This window comes from Nicotiana tabacum, chromosome 9 (assembly GCF_000715075.1).
Source record: "Nicotiana tabacum cultivar K326 chromosome 9, ASM71507v2, whole genome shotgun sequence".
In the NCBI taxonomy this organism is placed as follows: domain Eukaryota; kingdom Viridiplantae; phylum Streptophyta; class Magnoliopsida; order Solanales; family Solanaceae; genus Nicotiana; species Nicotiana tabacum.
Window position 1 is genome coordinate 85,972,279 of NC_134088.1, and position 21,881 is coordinate 85,994,159.

A 21,881-nucleotide genomic window follows, 5' to 3' on the forward strand; every position below is an offset into this window, starting at 1 on the left:
TGACATATAATAAAAAAAATCTATAGTATCAGATAGAAGCATAATTTACAAAAGAGTCCAAAACATTTTTCTATGTTACATAGTTAATAAAACTCAACTGGAGATCAGTAACTTATGATAACAATAAAGGTTCAAAATTACACAATAGTTCGAATTGTGACCACTTAACCAATAAAACCGCTCTGCGACGTAGATCTCAGCCAACTCAAAACCAGAAGCAGACTATGGTAAAGAATATTCAGAAAAGAACATCACTTGGATGCATACAATCCATTGCCAGACAATATTTAACCTCTACATATAGCAAATTATGAGAAACCATATTATGACAAAAGGAAAGGCATTATTTGCCCGTTTTTTCTTTTTTCAACCTCAAAAAGAAAACCAGTAATACAACAATATATGCAGAAACATATATACAAATTACTGAGAAAAGGCAAATACGGGTGTAAAATTGCAGTGGTACATACTTTTAAAACATGTACTGACAGTTTTGTTAGTCATCCTTGCAATCATTATCAGGCTTAGCTTCATAACCCCCTTCTGGTCTCTTCACAAGTGCATATGGCATGTACGTACCAAGTATCCTATCCCACGTCACAAAGAAGGGTTGTGAAAAGTTATACTTGCTTCCGTAAAGTTGGTGATGAACGTCGTGGTAAGCTGAGTTGTTCTTAAAGACGATATGGAACAGGTTTCCCGGTAGCCATAGTCCACAATGATCATCGACTGTCTTGATGGTCGCAAACGAGAAAAAGAAGATAGAAGCTCGAGGAGACATGCCTGAGAAAAGGAAAGCTAGGGCCCCACCTATAGTGTCGAGTATCAGACCCTCTAAAGGGTGATTGTACAAAGCTCCGAATGCATATGGAACAACTAGCCGGTGATGCTGAGAATGGATATGCTTGTATAGGAACTTGTTTTGATGCATGTAGCGATGCATAAAATATTGCCAAGTATCTAACACCACCATTGCAACAAAGAACTGTCTAGCAAGAACAAGGACGCCAGCCTGTTGATTTCCGCCAGATTCTCCATCATTACCTGTGACCTGTTCCGGAGAAGAATTTAGTGAACAAGAATAAATCATCAAACTTGCATCCAGAAACGCATTGACATATAAACACAAATAATAAAGAGTCTGGAAGAAAAATATTAGAGGAGAGAGCACCAGGGGAATAAGATATAGAATGGACCTAGAAAAATCACTTTATTGTGGATTGACCAAGAATGATTTCATTTTGCAATCAGCTAAAAGACATTCCAAAAGCCAAGGTCCGATAACAATCTCTGAACCATATGACGTTGGACTAGATGTTCGCTTAAAGAACTCCAGTTGGCTGTTATATGTCATAACAGCTCAAGTGGGGGATGTATTCAGTAAGCTGCACTGCAGAAACTAAAGAAATTGGAAACTACACTATTGATCATATAAGCTAGGACCAATAACTCCAAAGTGTAGTTTAACCCACATGGGCCCAAAAGTACAAGTCAACTGCCTCATTTTGAGGTAGCGGAAGTTTGGCAGATGCAGACATGTTGTAAATAGAATGAACTATCTTACACAAAACACGAGTAATCTCTCACTTCTTAGTTGTCACCATTTCATCTCTATCACCGTTGACATCAATCCAAGGATGCACTGATTTCTCTTTCCTCTTCTTTGATGGGCAGAAACAACTTATTCCCATAAAAGATCCAGCTTATATGCTGAGCTAGGAGAGCAATACTCTTCTTCAAACTCTAAAAAGTAGAAAACCACCCAAATTCCTCGTTGGTTACCTTTTCAATAATCCAAATGTACAGTTAAGAGGCTAGTGAAGACACCGAGCAGCCTATTTTCTCATTAAGCACTCTTTTTTTCCAACTTACAAAGAATAAACTCTAACTAAACAGAGATCGAAGACATTATCCCTTGCTAGTTCTTTTAATCACCACCGCGAGAGTTTGACAATAGGAATAAAGAAATCTATTTGTGTCGTCATCCATCCAAGGACATCACAATAATTAAATACACATTTTAGGCTACCAAAAGGAGGGATGAGAGGATAGCCTACCAGACCAATGTCTCTACACCAATCTGCAAAACAGCTCAATCCAGACAAAAAATAGAAAAGCATTGATCGTTAAATTCTTCATAGATGCATCATTATTATTTTGAAGCTACCATCTCCCTCCAACCCCCTTTATCTCACACAATAATTTTCTTGGAAAAACAAATATTCTAGCATCAACTTATCGGGGCTCCTTCAACATAACGTGTTTTTAGTTGAGCATCCCAACACTTCTAGACACACAAACACCCAGAAAAGAGAGAGGAAGCCATAACTTCTATCAACTTAACATGAACTATTCCAAGAAGATAAGATCAATTCTTTTCCTTCAAGCACTGATACCTAATAGAAAAGATCAAAAATTGCAATTGAGCTGCTTTTTCTATTCCAGATACTGACAAACTTGTGATTCAACCAGCATTATGCCACTATCAGCCAAAACTATAGTGCACATTAGTATCTGATACTTGCACAAAATCATGTTATTCTCCACGGTATTGCTTTCCTTTCCCAAATTAAGGGAATTATTATCTGCCAACCTCAGAATTTATATATAATTAAATATAAAGAGCTCAGATAAACAGAGGCACTTGTGTTTCATAGGTTCATAAAATTCTCGGATATTTCATAAAGAACACTTCAAATCACTATCTATAACAGCTACATAGACAAGTGATTTCTCTGCCCATATGTAAGACAAATTCTATAAACAGCAGCGTACACATCAATAAGAAGTCTACCATGTATTTTTAAGCGTATACCATCTCCCCCCTGTACGAAATATACCATGCAAGTATACACTTCACATGTATTAAATCCAAAACCTCAAAAAGATTAAAAGAAAGTATGTGGTCTTCAATCAAAAGCAGATAGCATCCACCATTACAGAATCAATCAACTATGACTCAAACCCAAACTAGATGGGGTTAACGGTATGAATCCTCTATATGCATTCCGCTCTATCCAGACCCATTTCATTTTAATACTAATTAAATCAGCTGCTAACGCAAACAGCCATGCATAAAGGTAATAAAGAAAAATACAAGGAGTTGCTAAGAAATTCCCATGAAAGAAAATATAACTAATAAGCACAATTCAAATGTAACAACTCAACAGTCGCCATTTCTCTATATCTCCGAAAAAAGAAAATACCAGACATATGCTCAACAAAAAAAAGGGAATTTTTCAATATAAACTCCACCATCCTGCAAATGATCACAAATTATGCAGCAATAAAAACTAATTGTAAATCAACCACCCCTTGAAGATCTTCATCAGATTCAAATAATGAAAAATCCAACAATGTATGCCTTGAGGTGCCAAATTCCAAACTTAAGGTCTATTCACTGTCGTAATAGCCTCCTCAAGTTCCTCTTCCATGCCCACCACAGCCACAGTGTATCAACACAACATGCAAGTATAAATTGCACATTGCTTACACCAAACTACATATTTAAAACTCAAAATACAAGGATCAAACAAAAATTCCAAACTTTGATCAACAGAGGATAGCAGCCACCTTTAAAGGTCAATCAGTTAATCAAAAACTATTCTTTAATCCTAAATTGGCTGGCTATATAAAGCCTCTGTATCCAACTGATCTAGAAAATGCATCCTATGTTTCAAATTGAAAGTACTTATCATAGTTTAAACTATTTTTGCGCTGGCGGTCAACCTACCACAACCTTCCTCCTTTATCCAGGAGGAGTTGTCAGGCTTAGTAACAACCAACTATGCTTTGTAAAATTCAAAAGAAGACTATAAGAAACATGCTTCAAAAGGCAAGAATACAGCAATTACCATTTCTCAATCTCCAAAAAGGGAAAAATCACACAGAAAATTGCCAAAACAAAAGAAAAGAACCAAACTTTGCAATAAAGGGGAGATGGGGTTACGAACCGCGAAGAGAACTGTAGCAACAACAGCCTGAACAGCCTGCTGAAGAAGAACCCCTTTAACAACCTCTTTCTTTGTAACCAAATTCTTCTCATCCTCATCTTTCTTTGTATGCAACCTATAATTCTCCATACCCCCAAGCATACAATACAATCCTGAATATACCCAATACACCACTATTGGCGAAATTGTCCCCAACAATTCATCTGACACACCATATAATCCTCCGCTAAAATCATCATTATCAATACTCATATTGCCTTATAGCAAATACAATTACAATTACAATAACACAGATTCTTGGAAATTACGAAAAAGATTCAAACTTTGTGTATATAAGATTAGATTCTTGGTAGCTATGAAAAAAAGATACAAACTTTATGTAAATGAAACAAGATTAATGGAAACTATGAAAAAAGATTCAAACTTTATATAAATAAAACTAGATTCTTGATAACTATGGAGAAAACAAAATTAAAACTTTATGTAAAATTGTGAGTGTTTACTTATGGAAAAAGGGGAGATTGGAGCTAGGGTTTGTGAGGGGGTGGATTGAATTCTCTTCCAAATTTAATTGGAAGGAATTCAAGAAAACACAAAAAAGGTAAAGCTAGGCAAAAGAGAAACCTAATGATGATCAATATCTAGTTGTTTTTGTTCCATCTGTGTTTTGAAGTAATAATAAAAAGGACATTATTATTTGCAGCAAGAGTAGATATTATTGCTATTGTTTTCATCATCAATATATATGAGGAATCTAGAAATGCTTTTTGAGAAGTAGTAATAATATTGAAGAAAATAAATAGTACTAATAATATAATTATGCTTTAGAGAAAAAGAAAGAAAATAATGATTTTTTCCATTGTGGGACCCAAGGTGGGAGGTGGGATAGTCTTTAATGTGATTGAACTAATAAACAATTGATGTGCCAAAATATGTATATTAAGTAGTATTTGGTTTTTTGCAAAGTCAATTTTTTTTTAATAAAAGGATATGCATTTGTTTTTTCTTTTCCTTTTTACTCTTTTTTTTGGTTGTGTTTAGGACTGTGAATTTTAAGTAGAGAGAGACAGTCTCTGATAGAGTGATAGTATTGAAACATTTGAATGACGTTTTGGTAATAATACTACCACTAATATGAAGCAGTAGTATCTTTTTTTTACCTCATAAAAACCCTTTACAAATGATGGACCTATAAATAATGAAAGGAGAAAAAGAACATTTACTTGCACCGAATATTTATATAATAGTTAAATTTTTTATTACACATAATATATATCTTATATTCATTGGTTTTGATATGAACACCAAATGCAAGTAATTTATATATCTAAAAAAATGTAGGAAAAGAACATTTAACGAACTAGAACTCCACATTTGAATAACCAGACCTAACATGACGTTGCAATTATTAAACCACGACTCTATCTCCGAATATTGCTGGTTTTCTTTTGAAATTCTTCTTCTATTACACCGGGAGAGGAAAATGGAAATGGAAAGAAGGTGAAAGAAAACAATGATTTCTTTGATAATTTCATAGTTGCCTTCGATAAATTCCACAAAACTTTCTTCTCTTCTCTTGCTGATGATTTCTAATCGAAAGTGATGAATTAATTTTATAACGATGGTGTGTTACAATTTGAGTTAATCTCGATGAAATTAGTACATCTGGGGCGGAGCTAGAGTGGCGGGAGCAGGTAATTATGTATTTGTCTTAAAATTTTTATTGAATATATATAAATTATTAATTTAGAACTCAGTAACATCAAAAGATTAGAATCCTGAATTCATAAGCTTGAAATACTGGCTCCGTCTCTGTCTATTAGTGCATGTACCAAATAATTATGTTTACAAAAACTTAAATAAAATTAAAATTAATTATTTTGGTTTATTTACTTTGAAATTTAAATCTTAATCTCATACAATCCATTTTAGTCTTCGTGGAAACCGAGGAAAGTATTCTAATTTTGAGCTGGTAATATGATAAGGACATATGTTTGAAAAGGTTCGTGTAAAGTGGCTGTCTAGCCTTACATAATTCTAATGACGTGCCAAACAAACATAGCAGCAACGCGGAAGCGACGACATCGCCAGTTTCTTTTAAACTCTGGTTGGCTTCTTTATTTTTTGGTCATCGTGTCTTTATAAGACTTTAAATAATAAAGGTGTTTTTGATTTATTGACTTTTGACTTCGTAATTTACAAGCAACTTGGGCTACTCGGTATTTGACTTCAATTATTCTTGGGATCTTTACAACAATAGTTAGTAAGATTTATTGATTATTTTTTTCGTTAATATATATAAATTATATTTTAATATATATATATATATATATATATATATATATATATATATATATATATATATATATATAAAACATGAATTATACATATAATATTATACGCCAGCTAATTTTTTATTTAAGTGATAGGGAGAGTAGCTATTTTGAGTGAAATTCTTCATTATTCTTTGGCATGTACTCCTAACCTATCCACTATGCCTGGAATTGAAACCCCTCAATATTATCTTTCAATTTTGGGTATGAATTATTGGTTTTCGTTTAATTTTATTTTCTATTAAAAGTTGGTAGTATAAATACTTTGATGTTACTCTTTTATATTATGTTTATCCTTTTTTTTCAACTCAAGAAACAATACCCTCCTTTGTTTTCATTAATATTCATATATGTTGACATGCAAGAACGATGCTTAAATTTTAAGAGTCATGTTAGCGAATATGTGAAAAAATAGAGAATTTATTTTTGATGAAATAGTAAACGAAAGAGGAAAATAGGAAAAAGGAATCTCCCTGTCACAACCCCAATTTCCTAGGATGTCGTGACGGCACCTAGTCCCTAAGATTAGGTAAGCCTAACACTTACTAAATTAATAGAAGAATCAAACCATCAATGATAAATACGAAGTAGAAATCTTTATACATAACTTACAATTCCCAAAACTAGCAGTACAAGTCATAAGTTCTACCGAGTTTGCTAGAAAATCCCTAAATGCAACTGTTCAGAATGGAATTAAACAGTACAATGAAAATATCAGAAGGTGACTCCGAGGCCTGCGAACGCGACGACAGGTTTACCTTGAGTCTCCACAGTAATGCTCGACCAACTAGCTAATAATCAACAATATCCGAGGCACTTAGGTCTGCACAAAAATGTGCAGAAGCGTAGTATGAGTACACAACAGCGGTACCCCATAAGTATCAAGACTAACCTCGGTAGAGTAGTGACGAGGGACAGTCAAGACACCTACCGGACTAAACAACCTGAACAAGTGTGTAGATGAACTAATAGAGAAACAATATTAATATAAAACTAAGCATGATAAGGAATACAAAACAATACTTGCAATGATACACTAGTAACAACAATATTCAACAGGAAGGAGTCAGGTAATAATGTTGTAGAGTAATTGATCACAGTCTAAGTTCGGGGAACCAAATAAAGGGAAAACCGACAACAACTCAATAAGAATAACCGCTTTCCTCAGAAGATCTGTTCAAGCATTTCCACGAGGTATCGAACCTCATAATCACAACTCACGGGTCCCAATTCATGAACCCTATACTTTGTATCTTGTACCCTCATTACAACTTATAACCGCACGGATGACTCACGTGCCAATAAAACAATCCTCATAGAGAAGGTAAGAAGACAAGAGTACGTATAATGGTAAATGACGTCAGGATTCACCTTTTAAAATTGATATGGGTGATTTAACTACGTGTATGCTTGTGCAAGTGTCCTACGATAATTTCAGTCAACAGATAAGAGTAGAGTCAATGAATAAAACATAAGAAATGATCACCACGAAATGTATAGTGTAACAAAAGCAGCAATGAAGTTTGAAGCAACGACCAGCACAACAAGATTAGCTACATAGAACTGAACAAATAATGCAACATGGAGGAAAATAATTAATAGTATACTTAGGAGAACAACAATCAAAGACAAGTGCACAGAAAAGGGGAAATGACAACAAGAGCCCTCCCGAAGTACCGCCTCGTAGTCTCAAATCGTAAAATGAATCACAACTTTCCTTATATCACCGCGGGAACCTTTATATTTAGTTTTGAAAATTATTTTTTTCGAAATAGCATCCCGCATTTTAGCCCACCTTATCACAATGCATGCCTTCTAGTAGTTCCCCCTACTAATCACGCGTTTCAAGTCCACCTTATCTCACCATATATGTTTCAACACCCAAACCTTATACCACCGCATGCGTATCAATAATAACAACAGCACGGCAGAAACCTCGTGCAACACAATAACAACTGCACGATAGAAACCTCGCAATACAATAACAACTACACGACAGAAACCTCGTGCAACACAATAACAAACGTACGGTAGAAACCTCGTGCAAATATTTAATAATTTTCTCAACAAAACACGTATGCCAAAAATATAACAACTCAAATAAATGACTTTCACAATATGTGCCCACATGTTACAACATTTTCTCAAAACAGTTTCAATATCACAACCATGTATAGCCCTCGACTCAACAACACTGAATACAACAGCAACAACAACAATAACACGAGAATACGACAAGTAAATTAATACAAGAACTTCAGAACACAAAGAAACGAAAGAACGAACTCACCGAGAAAGACACAACAGAGAAATAATAGTCTCAACAAGAATAGTTCAATAAGGGAGGGGTAATGTGTAACAATGATTCCACGAAAGTTCAATTTGACAACAAGAGAGATATCATGAATTAATGACCCCGAATAAGAATACGTCAACAATAAAAAGGGTAACAAACTTCCATTAAGGCTAAGAAATTATGAAAGAGATAATAATTATTTTAATTAAGGTTAAGAAATTACGGAAAGATAACAATGATTTCAATTAAGGTTAAGCAATTACGGGAAGATATCATGACGATAAAAGAGGCAACAACTTCAGTTAAGGCACATAAAAATTTAATCGGCAATAAGGGTAGAACATGAAGCAATTAATTCCAATTAAGATTCGTAAGGGTGAATTTAGTAAATGGGAAATTTAACATGACAAACAACTTCATATCTAATGAACATAAGAACTTAAGAGCACTAAACAGTCAAATTTCTATAAATAAGCCCGAGCACATACTCATCACCTCGCGTATACAACCTTCACTTGACACAATTAGCACAAATGACTCAAATCCTAAGGGGTAGTTCCCCCATACAAAGTTAGGCAAGATACTTACCTCAAACTACGCTCAATCAATCGGTTAGAAGGCCTTTACCTTGATTTTTCAACTCTGAACGGCTCGAATCTAGCCAAAATAATTTTATACTATAAATATAAATATAGGAAACTAATTTAAATAATGATCTTAGCTAAGAACTGAAAAATCATTCCAAAAAGTCGACCCGGGCCCGCTTCTCGGAACCCGACCAATATTATACTGCCCACAATTTAACCCTAAGCGAACACGAAAAACATCATGTGAATGCGATGAACTAACCTTTAGACCTACGCGATCGCGAACTACATCGCGCGTTCTCGATGAACAAAGTGCGCGTGAACCCCGAGCCATGCCTTTTCTCTACGTGAACGCGACCTGAGCCGCGCGTTCGCGATGTATTAACTGCTCCAGCTACACGATCACAGAACTCTCCTCGCGATCGTATAGAATAAATTTCCATCAGTGACTAACATCCTTTCGTGATCGCGGACATCCACACGATCGCATAGAAGGAAACCAGAACACTCACACCAACAGGCTTCAGCAGTCATTCCAAGTCCCATTTAATTCCGTTAACCATCCGAAATCTATCTGAGGCCCCCAGGACTCCAACCAAGCATACCAACAAGTCCTAAAATACGATAAGAATTAGTCGAGCCTTCAAATTACATCAAACAATGCTAAAACCACGAATCGTGCATCGATTCAAGTCTAATAAACTTATAAACTTTTAACATCTACATTCGATGTTAAAACCTATCAAATCAAGTCCGATTGACCTCAAATTTTGCATAAAAGTCATAAATGACATTACGGACCTACTGTATCTTCCAAAATCAGAATCCGGCCCTGATATGAAAAAGTCCACTCCCGATCAATCTTTCCAAAAATCTTCCAATTTTTGCCAATTAACGCCAAAATGACCTACGGGCCTCCAAATCAACATCCGGACATGCCCCTAAGACTAAAATCACCATACGAAGTTATTGGAATCATCAAAATGCCATTTTGGAGTCGTCAACATAAAAATCAAAAGTCTAGTCAACTCTTACCGCTTAAGCTTCTAAAATAAGAATCCTTCTTCCAAATTGACATCGAATCATCCGAAAACTAAACTCGACCACACACGCAAGTCCTAACACGTAATATAAAGATTGCTGAGACCTTAAGCATCCAAACGGGACACTACTTATCAAAACGATCGATCGGGTCGTTACACCCCCTCTCCTTGTTTACTCGTAAAATGGTATATTTGAATTTATAACGTGGCTTATAGACACGTGAATTAAATTGATCCACGAATATAAAGTAACAAAGAATGAAATTGAATAAAATAAGAATAATTGAAGAAAAGACAAGCCTTGGCCTTGAATTGAGCTTCTCCAGAAATAAGAACAATAGCAAGAGCTAAATTCTAGCAGAACAATATTTAGGAGTATAAGAGAGTAACATTTGCCTTTTTTCATACGAGTATTTCGTATCCTTCAACGAGTACAAATTTCTCTATTTATAGTTAAATTATGGGAGACAAGATCCTCAAATCAAGCTCCTCTTTAAGGTGAATAAAGACCTTTATTGATAGTTGCATAACAGTTGAGTGTAAATGCTAGGATTCTTTGTAATGACTGCTCCTTTAATGTTGTTTTCTTCAACCGGTACCTTACTTCAAATTCTCCTCTCAGGCTTTAGTGTCTTCAGAACTTATACAACACCAGTCACATGCTTGTACCTGGTGTCACCTACTTGCTGACTCATATCTGACCTGTCTTTACTGCCATGTGTCAACTCAACAAACGTCCACATGTCATTCATTAATTTTATCCCATACTAATAGTCTCCCTATTTTTTGGTGACTCAACTTAATGTGCCGGGGAAGCAAATAAGACCTTTTTCTTGGCGGGAAAGTTCTTGAATGATTTTTGACAGTTGAAAGGACGCACGTCTCTTTATATTTAATGAGCCGAACACATGTTGTCATGTGATTCGACAAGTATTTTCGCCATTTACCTAGGTAATGATGGCCTCACATTCTTCCGCCTATATACTTCTCCCCTGTTAACCACTTTCATCTTTCACTTTTACAAACTTTCTTCTCCGAGTCTTCCTAGAGCTTTTCTACAACTCTCTTTTCTCAGTAAAAACTTACAAATTCATACATTCTATCACTATGTCTTATGCTATTTCTCCCTCTGGTTACACAGGGATTTGCATCGGTGGCGGCCCATCCAAAAAGAACAAATCGAAGAACCCGACACCGGTCCTCCTTTACTTACACGATTATCCCTTCTTGGTTGTCTTTTGAAATAGATCTCCATGTTCAAAAGGAATCTTATGACCCTAATAACGATAGAAACATAGCTATTGGTGAATATCCCTCTTCTATTCGCCCGGTCAGTATTCTTGTCATAAAAGAGGATTGTGGTTGGAAGAAAATTGAGGTTTCAGCCCCCAGTAAAGTGGAGAGGATTACTTTCAGCAAACCAGGGTAGATTTATATTTACACATACCCTTTCACTTTAAGACTTGGCAAGAAAAATTGACCCAAACAACCCAATCTATCATTTTTGAGAATTTGCACGTCGCTCGGTAATTTGAGGGCATGAGTAGCTCCGTATGATGTATTATGACTTGTGTGAATCGTCGGTTTTGGTTTTCAGGCTAATCGGAATCGATTTGGAAGAAGGAATTTCATGATTTAAGTTATAAGTTGGAAGAGTTGACCAAGTTTGACTTTTCTGAATTTGACTCCGAAACGAAGTTTTGAGGGATCCGTTAGGTCAGGATGGTGATTTTGGACTTGGGCGTATTGATAAGTGGGGATTTTGACTACTTATTAGCGCCTTTTAGCTTTTATTTTAGTCTAAAAGCATTGAAATTGTGTTTCCGAAACTAATGAAATGTGCAAAATTGTAGGAATGCTGGATGTTGGACTCCCAAGATGAAATCCAACTAAAAACGAAGTAGTCTAAACACAGGGCAATAAAAGGCACATAAGCTTACACTGTGTGGTCCACAGAATTCCATCGGCGGCCGCAATCAAGGAATAAAAACTCAGCAGATTTTTGAGCAAATTGTGGACCGCACATGAATTGTGCGGCCGCAAAAGATGGGTTCGGATCCAAGATTAGAGAGTTGACAAAACTCCAAGTCCAGAGTTTTCTCAAATTTCGGTCCGCACAAGATTTGTGCGGCCATAGAAATTTATCTTGTGGCCGCAATCATACTATTGCGGACCGCAATGCTAAATCTGCTGACCGCAAAAAGTTTTCCTCGCGGTCGCAGTTCGAAATTGTGCGGCCATAGAATCCCATCTCCTTCAAGATGAAGACATCTGCAGACCGCATATGGAATTGCCGCAGAACCTCCCGAGGGGCATTTTGTCTGAGATTTTTAGACTTGTATAAATAGAAGAGTTTCACGAAATTAGGTCAAGTTTTGACATCAACAAGTACTGTAGCCGTCTTTCTTTGCCTCTTTTGGAAGTTTACTATATTTTGGTGTATTTTACAATAGATTTTATTATTTTAAGCTTACATTATGAGTTTAATTAGTGTTTTTTCTTCTTCTTCTTTAAACCCAAGCATGAGTAGCTAGATTTTTACGAGGGTTATGACCCAATCCTAGTGTGTTAACCTTATGGGTAGTTAAATTAGTACTTGTTTATGATTGGGTGTTTATTATTTAGCCTATTTCATGCTTTAATTTGTGGAATTAATGGTTTCAAACATTGGTTCATGCCTATTTGACTTAGTCTTTACTTGATAAAGAGAGACTTAGTCTAGGAAAATTTGGCTAACAATGAATTGGGTCAATCGAGAGATTGATTAACACAATTAAAGGGTTCAACCTAGAGATAGTAATAACCCGACTTGAGCTTTTATCAACTGTTTTGTGTGATACCCATTTGGTCTTGAGAAAGCCAAATTGGAAAAAACCACTCTCTGACTGAGAGGTATTGAATGGGTAATTTAGAGTTGATAGCTATAACACATCCCGATCAACAAAATAAGCATTAAGGTCTTTATCCCATTAGGTAAACACCTAGATAGTGGTCACAACCCTAGGCTTTTTACCAATTTAAAAAACATCAAAAATAACTATCCTAGTCTTATTTCTTTATTCTGAAAACTTTAGTGTAAAATTAGAAATAGAAACAAAATCCTTTTTGTGGAAGTAGATATTAAGATAATTCAATTTCACGCATTAGAAAATATACCCCTAACTCTCATCTAGCTCCATGTAGATTCGACCCCGACTCTTCGTTGGGTTACTATAATTGCAATCGACCATTTCATACCTTATTTAGAGGTGTGCATTTGGACGCGATCACGTATTCCCGGATTTGCATTTGGATATTTCTAGAAGGATTCGACGCTAATTGGTTAAAGTTGAAAATTTGAAGATTTGAAAAGTTCATGAGTTTGACCGGGAGTTGACTGTGATGGTATCAGATTCGGATTGGGATTCCGGTAATTGAAATAGATTCGTTATGTCATTTAGGACTTGAGTGCAAAATTTGAGTTCATTCCGAGTTGATTTGATATGTTTCAACGCGAGTTTTGGAAGTTAGAAGTTTAAAGTTTATTTAAGTTTTAATTGAGGTGTGATTCATCATTTCGATATTGTTATGTGTGATTTGAGGCCTTGAGTAGGTCTTTATTATGTTATGGGACTTGTTAGTATATTTGGATGGGGTCCCGAGGTGCCCGGGTGAGTTTCGGGCGAGGTTCAGACCATTTCTCATTTTTATTTGGTTGCTGGTAGCTGCTGGTACTGGTGTTGCGTACCTGAAGTTGAATTTGCGCAGGTGCGATGGTCACAGAAGCGACAAAGGACTCGCAGGAGCGGATCAGGGCTCCACAGATGCGAGAGTTAGGACGCACCTGTGGAAGCCCAGAAGCGGTGCGTTGAGTCGTAGGTGCGATGGCAGTGCCGCATCTGCGGTCGTGCTGATGTGAAGTTTTATTTCCGCAGATGCGATGTCAACTAGGTTCTGGGGTTCTCGCATAAGCGATATTGATACCACAGAAGTGATGGTCGAAGATGCGACTATGGGACCGCATATGCGGAAATGTTGGGCAGAACTATATTTTCGAAGTCTTAGTTCTTTTTTCACATCTTGGGATTTTGGAGCTCGGTTTGGGCGACTTTGGAGAGGAAATTCACCATGTGACTTGGGCAAGAATTCTTGACTCACTTGTGATTATATTTCATGAATCTATTCTCGTTTTTGGTATTTGGTTGATGATTTAAAATAGAAATTGGGGGTTTTAGCCTAAAGTTTCATAGAGTGAGTTTTTGAATTTTGAACATTGATTCAGAGTCGGATTTGGGTGAAACTAGTATGGTTGGACTCGTAATTAAATGGGTTATCGGATTTTATAAGTTTCGTCGAGTTTCGAGGCGTGGGCTCAGGTTGGACTTTTGGGTTGATTTTGGACTTTTGATGAAAGATTCGACCTTTATCGATTGGGTTTGTTTCCTTTGGCATTAATTGATATATTTGAGTTGCTTTTGGCTAGTTTCTAGCCGTTCGGAGGTCGGTACGCATGAGATGACATTTTTGGAGCATCGCTTGGCTTGCTCGATATTAGATTTGGGTTGTTCGAGGTAAGTAACACTTCTAAACTTGGTACTGAGGGTATGTAACCCCGAATTACATGCTATGTGATTTGTGTTGAGGTGACGCACATGCTAGGTGATGAGCATGTGGGAGTGTACCGTAGTAACTGTGATTTAGTCGATACCATGGAATTGTAGCTACCTTATCTGACCATTTTTTACTATACTCTATGTGTTAGAGCACTTGAGCTATAATTTATGCTAGAAGTCATGTTTAGGCTATATGATGGCTCTATTGGGACCCACAATGTCCGTTCCTTGCTGTTTAGTTATTTGTTTAATTGCAGTTATGTACACAGTCGTATTCATCATTACATATCATATCTCAGTCTCTGTTATTGTATATTGTATATTGTCGCATCTCATACATTGACTTGGGCTGCTTAGCATGAGTGTTGTGAGCCCGAGAGACTGGAGAGATTGATGACTGAGTGAGGCCGAGGGCCTGATTGTGAAGATATTGATACTATAGCACGTGGGTTGTTCATGCGGATCCAGATATTGATACTATAGCACGTGAGTTGTCCATGCGGATCCAGATATTGATACAATAGCACGTGGGCTGAAGGAGCCCCTCCAGAGTCTGCACACCCCCAGTGAGCGCAATTGCTAGCAATTATTATGTTTGGGTTGGATCTGCCTTGTACAGTACTGAGTGACTGAGTGTGCTGAGTATTGAGCATGATGAATGAGAATGTGAGACAGAGAGATTGAGTACTCTGAGAGTGTGAGTACATGAGTTCATCATTGAGATGCATTTGATTTGACTTGTGTACTTGAGATACATGCATAGTGATGCATTTCCTCATGCTACCTGGTTTTGGTGACATTCATGACTTCACCTGTATATTGACATGTAGGCATAGAGATGTATTTTCCTCATGCTATCTAAAAATTACACATCTTATTGTTGAAAGGTTTTTGGGAAAATCATAGTTTTCAAACTTATTCATATATTTTTGTTGTTTTCGGTGAAAGAACTAAGATCAACTGTATACTTGAAAAGCATGCCTATTTTCCGTAACTGTGAACCAGCCGAGTTATTTCTTGAACCATCTTTATTATATTGTTATGAATTGTTGCTGGTTATTGGAGTTGGACCCTGAACCTTGTCCCAGCTCGTCACTACTTTCAACCTAAGGTTAGGTTTGTTACTTATTGAGTATATGGGGTCGGTTGTACTCATATTACACTTCTGCACCTTGCGTGCAGATGTTGGATGTTGATGTTGTTGTGCACGGCGGGAGATGGATTTGAAGATGTACATGCGTTCTGGTCATAGCTGCCTCTTGATCTTGGTAGCTTTAGAATTTTAATCTGTTCATGTATAGTTCAAGCAGATGATGTACTTTATTTCATACCAGCTTTGTAAATTCTAAATCTTAGTAGCTCATGATTTGTACTACTAATCCTTGGGGAGTTGTATAAAATTCAGTTATCTCATCTTTAATTCACATCAGTGTAATTTTATTTTGTTATTTTGTTAATTGGCTTACCTAGCGGGTTGGGTTAGGTGCCATCACGACGGTTTGGATTTTGGGTCGTGACATAGACCCAATTATCTTGGAGTTTATAGGAACTATCAAGTTTTTTAGGCTCAGGTAGGACCAGCAATATGGAACACGGTGGCTTGTCCTCAATTTCTGTGTTCCCAGGCTCAGGAAACCCTTACTCTTGCTCACACGATTAACCTTTATGCCCCTAAGATCTTTCATGGAGGCGTGATCAAACTCAGCTAATGCAGTCAGCCATCGTCACCAGTGTTGGTGACGACAATGATTATGGTTGGATATAGAGGTTTGTTGTTGTCGCTCCCGAGGATATTTTACCGGCATCAACATCTCATATTCTAGAATCTTGTAACTACACTCGTAAGCTTGCTTAACATCCTTATTTTAATATGTTAAAGGAATTATTCCTCTTTACCAAAATTTCTTCTCTTATTCCAGCCACCCGTTGGGTTACTCAAGCAGTTGAGAACCTAACCCAATGGGTCTAAAAAATTCTAGATACTTCTATACGTGAATCTCGTAAGTGGGAAGGAAATTTCAATTAGGTTCAATTGGAAGTCCAAAAACCATGGTGAGAAAAACTCCCCCTTTCCTCTTTTTTAACTCTATGCAATATAAATTTTTTGACTTTTTTCAACAACATGTAGGTCTTTCGAAGGGATGTTCTGTCTGTCTCATCGTCATGGTTTCACATGCCCTGAAAGTAGCCCAATAACGGATTCAACAAGCTCTTGAACGGAAAAGGACTCGTGATGTCAATCTTGCTTACGGTGAAGGCACATCTTCCCTGAGTCTACAGCCCAAGGGGAATAAATCGAAAATAAAACATACCTCAAAGGCTCAGGCCAAGGAGAAACCTCCAGTCACAGAAGAGATCATGAAAGGACCGGCCACAGTGGTCCTTGAAGAAGAGGAAATCGAGGACGATAATGAAGCAATTTCTCTTTAAAGACGAAGAAAAGGAAGAACCCCCTCAACTAAACCGGAGGACATAGAAGGACTCTTTACGGAGTTTGACTTAGTTAATAACATTGAATCCCGCTTTCGGGCTCTATTTTTTGCCTCCGGTCAAAAAGGGTTCCACTTCTGATGCTCTTCCAACTTATTTTCCATCACCAGTTTCTACCTCGTTGCCGGTTCCAACCGAACAAGAGGAAGATGTGCGTTCCCCGATCACCCGATCATGGGAACATAGAAAATTCCTTTCGGGCACCCATCCGAAACCCTAATGATAAACGCAATGTTACCTTTTCGGTTTCGAATGAATGCCATTTGCTTTTCAAGACGGTGGGAGTAGCCAACTACTTGAAACCTTTGGCTTCGGATAAAGGCTGAATAAAATAGACGGTCTCTCCGTGGAATATTTAATCAATAACGACATGCATTTTGCTGCTCGGGTATCATCTCATTCTTCACTTTTTCCTTTTACTTGTAAACCAACATCTTTATCAACTCTAATCTTTGACTTTACAGACTAACCTCCTCACCTCTGAGGGCTTACAGAAGATGATCCTGGATAAAGAGGCAGTTGTTGCTGAACGAGATCAACTTGCTATTGAATGGGGTCAACTTGCTAAATAGATCCTGGCTTTAGAGGAAAGGTTTGCTCAGATGGGCGAACTCGAAGATCGATTGGAGCAAACTGAGCAACAAACAATGGTTCATAGCCACTCAGTTGCATGCTGAGCTTGCTGAGTTGAAGGTCAAGTGGGCAGAGCTGCAAGATGCTATGACTTTGGCACCCAAACGCGAGTCTGCTTCTATGGAAAAAGTCAACAACCTCGAAGAAAACTTACATTCCAAAACCGAGGAAGCTATAGCGGCCGAGGAAAAGAGGGCAAGAATGGAGGAAAGGCTCAAAAGGCTCATGGAGCAAAATTGAGAACATGTGAGGACCAATATTGACCTTTCCCGGACATATGACATTTTAAATGTTGACAACGAGCAGTTGCAGTTGAAAATCCAAAGGCTTCAAGTCAAACTCCGAGATCAAGAGGATTATTTATTGCTTGAGAAAACTCATGCAGTTTATCACTTGGGGATTAAAACTTTGGAGGATGGCAAACAAGACATTTCAAATATAGATGATTGCATCGTTGAAGCCCTTGACTTGGAAACAACTACCTTCGAGAATATTCTTGCCCGGCATACTGCTTCAAGATAAGAGCGAAGGTGTTGAACCTGATACTGAGCAACCTTCATCTCTGAAAGATGCAGCAGAGACTTATCATCCTCCAAACTCTACTGATAAAATAAATCAATATATTTTCTTTCATTTTTGTAATTATGCCAAAACCTCTATTGGGTTCGGTATTTTTTTAAATAAAAGACTTTTTTTAACCAGGAATTTTTACATATGGTCAGCTTTAATACTGGCCATTCATACTTTCAGTTTTTACCCTTTATGTATGAGGGTTTCATAAGATAGGGCCCTTATGTTTACAGTGCTCTTGAAGAGGACGTCTCTTGTTCATTGCGACACTAGCATTTGACGTTTAAGTAACAAATAAAAGGTAAAATCATGTCCTTTGGACAAGAATTAAGCTATAAAAACAAAAGGAATTTATCTATTCCCTATATTTCAAAAGTACGCTTACATAAGCCAAAATATTTGTACATTCGCTTAAGTAAAAAAAAAAACTACCAATACATGTGGCTAACTTGTACTACTTATTTCTACGGGGCTGGTCATATATTTCCCAATATTAACTCGAGGTCTTTCATTGCAATTGAATATTGAACTTTTTAAGTTCAATATATAGTTCCCGATTCTAGTAGTCCCCGGTTTTATTTGCACTTTTAGTGCTCTGACATACAATAGTTTCCCCCTAAATGTTCGAATGCAAAATATGAGAATTCGAACACTGGAGTTCTTGTTGCTATTGACGTCCTTCTTTGGAGTACGCTTTACGTTGCTACCTCATTAAAAATCTTGCCCGGAAAATCTTATTAGGACAAAAATCGGACGAAAGAAAAAAGAGTGCAACACATACTTTCAATACTATCAAGGACCTTCAACAGTAGCACATTTTGAGGTGAGTCACATCTAGTTGCTTGGTAATTTTACTCCATCTTGATTTTTCAGTTGATAGGAACATTTACCGTCTATAGCTAAAATTCGGTAAGGTCCTTCCCAGGTCGGTCCCAGCTTCCCAACATTGACTTCCCGGGTGTTATGAGTTACCTTCCGTAAAACCAAGTCCCCGATTTTGGAATAGCGAAGATTTTCTCTGCGATTGTAATTTCATCCTTTGGTTTTGTGCCACCATTCTTACATAAGCCAAGTTTTGATGCTCCTCAAGCAAATCCAACTTAATCAATATTGTTTCATCATTCTCCTGTTTGTTTGCTCAGGAATACCTCATGGTCGATTCACTTATCTCCATCGAAATCAAAGTTTTTGCACCGTACACAAGAAAAAAGGCATTTCGCCTGTGTTCGATTTTGCCGTTGTTCTATCCGCCCACAATACTCCTGGCAGCTCTTCTGGCCACCTGCCTTTTGGCATCCTCTAATTTCTTTTTGATATTTCAAATTATCACCTTGTTAGTTGACTCTTCTTGACCATTTGAACTTGGGTGATATGGGGAGGACGTGATCTTTTTAATCTTCAATCTTTCTAGGAACTTTGAAATCTTGGAACCTATAAATTGTGGTCGTTGTCACAGGCAATTTCTTTTGGTACTCCAAACCGGCAAATGATATGATCCCAATAAAATTAATCACTTCTCGTTCTCCAACCTTATTGAAAGTATCACTTGAGCATGATGTTGGCACTTATCATACTTTTGTACAAACACCTTTGCATATTGCTTCATCCGGGGACAATAATAACTGGCTCTCTTTAATTTGAGCACCAACGAATTCGCATCGGAGTCATTTTCCCAGACTCATTCGCGAACCTCCCTCATCACATAATAAGCTTTTGATGGTCCTAAACACCGAGCCAACAGACCCTGAAAAGACCTTCAGTATAATTGTTCATCAACAAGACAATATAGGGAAGCTTTTTCTCTTAATGCCCCCGAGAGGCTTTAGAATCATCAGACAATTTTTCATACCTTAAATATTCTATAAACTCGTTTCTCTAATCCCAGAATAGGTTGGTTGAGTTAATTTCGCAATAGCCATGCATGTCTAGGACTGAATGCAATAGCTGAACAACTACACCGGAATCATCTTCTTTCATATTTGTGGACAAACCTAAGTTGGCCAACGCGTATGCTTTCACGTTTTCATCTCGTGGAATATGGATCAATGACCACTCCCTAGACTGGGAAAGTAAAATTTGAACATTGTTCAAATACTGCTTCATACATTCTTACTTGGTATCAAAGATCCCATATATCTAATTTATCACTAGCCGGGAATCGCACTTTACTTCAATCACTTTGGAGCCGAGTCCCCTATCTAATTCAAGTCTTGCAACCATAGTCTCATACTCGACTTCATTGTTAGTTAACGGAATAGTCTAAATGGCCTATCTCAGGATTTTTCCCAAATGAGTGACCAATACTATCCTAAGATCGGAACCTTTTACGTTGGATGCTCCATCCCTAAATAAGGTCCATACACCGGAGGCATTTACCGATACTAGAACCGCCTTCTTTGCGACTAAAGGCATCATGCTCGAACTAAAAAGCAGCCACAAAGTCGGCCAACACTTGTGACTTAATCGCAGTCCGAGGTTTATATTCAATATCAAATTTACTAATTTTAACTGCCCATTTATCCAATCAACCCGATAATTTAGGTTTATGAAGGACATTCCTTAGGGAAAAATTCTTCACAACGGCTATTGGGTGGCATTGCAAGTTGGGTTTAAGATTTCGAGAGGCGACTACCAGAGCTAAAGCCAATTTTTTCAGGTGCGGATAACGTGTTTCCGCAACTGAAAGTATCTTACTAACATAATATATAGGGAATTGCATACCTTCTTCTTCTCAAACTAGAATTGCACTCACCGCAACTTTCGATACTGCTAAATAAATTAATAATTGTTCTCCCTCCTTTGATTTAAACATTAAAGAAGGACTGAACAAATTATCATGACCCAATTCTATGTTAGGCTGTGATGGTGCCCAGCGCCGTCGCCAGGCAAGCCAACAATGAGCAAACTATGTGATCTCTCCTTTTAAAAGATTTTTTCCAAGTAATTAAAATTTCTTTGAATTTAAAAGATTCAGGAAGTAATAGATTTAAAAATAAATAACGCGAAAGCTAATAAGTGATATCATGAAATAAAACCAAAACCAAGAATCTAGTAGTGTGTATGTGCCAAGACCTGGTGTCACAAGAGTATGTGATACTAGTAGAACATACAAAAGATTTACTACTCCACTGTCTGAGACAAAATAGACAGAACAATAACAACAGGAAGACTTCGGCTGCTGTAGAACGGCTCGGAAGGGCAGCTCACCGGGTAGTCTCATACCAGGAGTCAAGCGTGCACGCCAGACTGATATCCAGATGCACCTGCCTCAGATCCTGCACATCAAGTACAAAAGTGTAGCGTGAGTACAATAACAACGTGTACCAGTAAGTATCTAGTCTAACCTCGAAGAAGTAGTAACGAGGGGTCGACTTCGACACTTAC

At 37.3% G+C, this 21,881-nt stretch overlaps 1 protein-coding gene across 1 annotated transcript; it reads right to left on the bottom strand.

Moving 5' to 3' along the window:
• Positions 1 to 273: 273 nt before the first annotated feature.
• LOC107802324 (sphinganine C4-monooxygenase 1) lies at positions 274 to 4,692 on the bottom strand. Its single transcript, XM_016625796.2, has 2 exons — positions 3,954 to 4,692; positions 274 to 1,051 (listed from the first exon to the last, which is right to left on the bottom strand). The coding sequence occupies exons 1-2, from the start codon at positions 4,203 to 4,205 to the stop codon at positions 497 to 499; spliced, it is 807 nt and encodes a 268-aa protein (XP_016481282.1). The 5' UTR covers positions 4,206 to 4,692; the 3' UTR covers positions 274 to 496.
• Between the last annotated feature and the right edge of the window lie 17,189 nt (positions 4,693 to 21,881).

Bases quoted from the DNA above. Each gene is read 5' to 3' on its own strand.
- LOC107802324 (XM_016625796.2), bottom strand. From the start codon at position 4,205: ATGAGTATTGATAATGATGATTTTAGCGGAGGATTATATGGTGTGTCA. The intron at 1,052-3,953 runs GTTCGTAACCCC...TCTCCGGAACAG, and splicing joins TTGCTACAGTTCTCTTCGCG to GTCACAGGTAATGATGGAGA.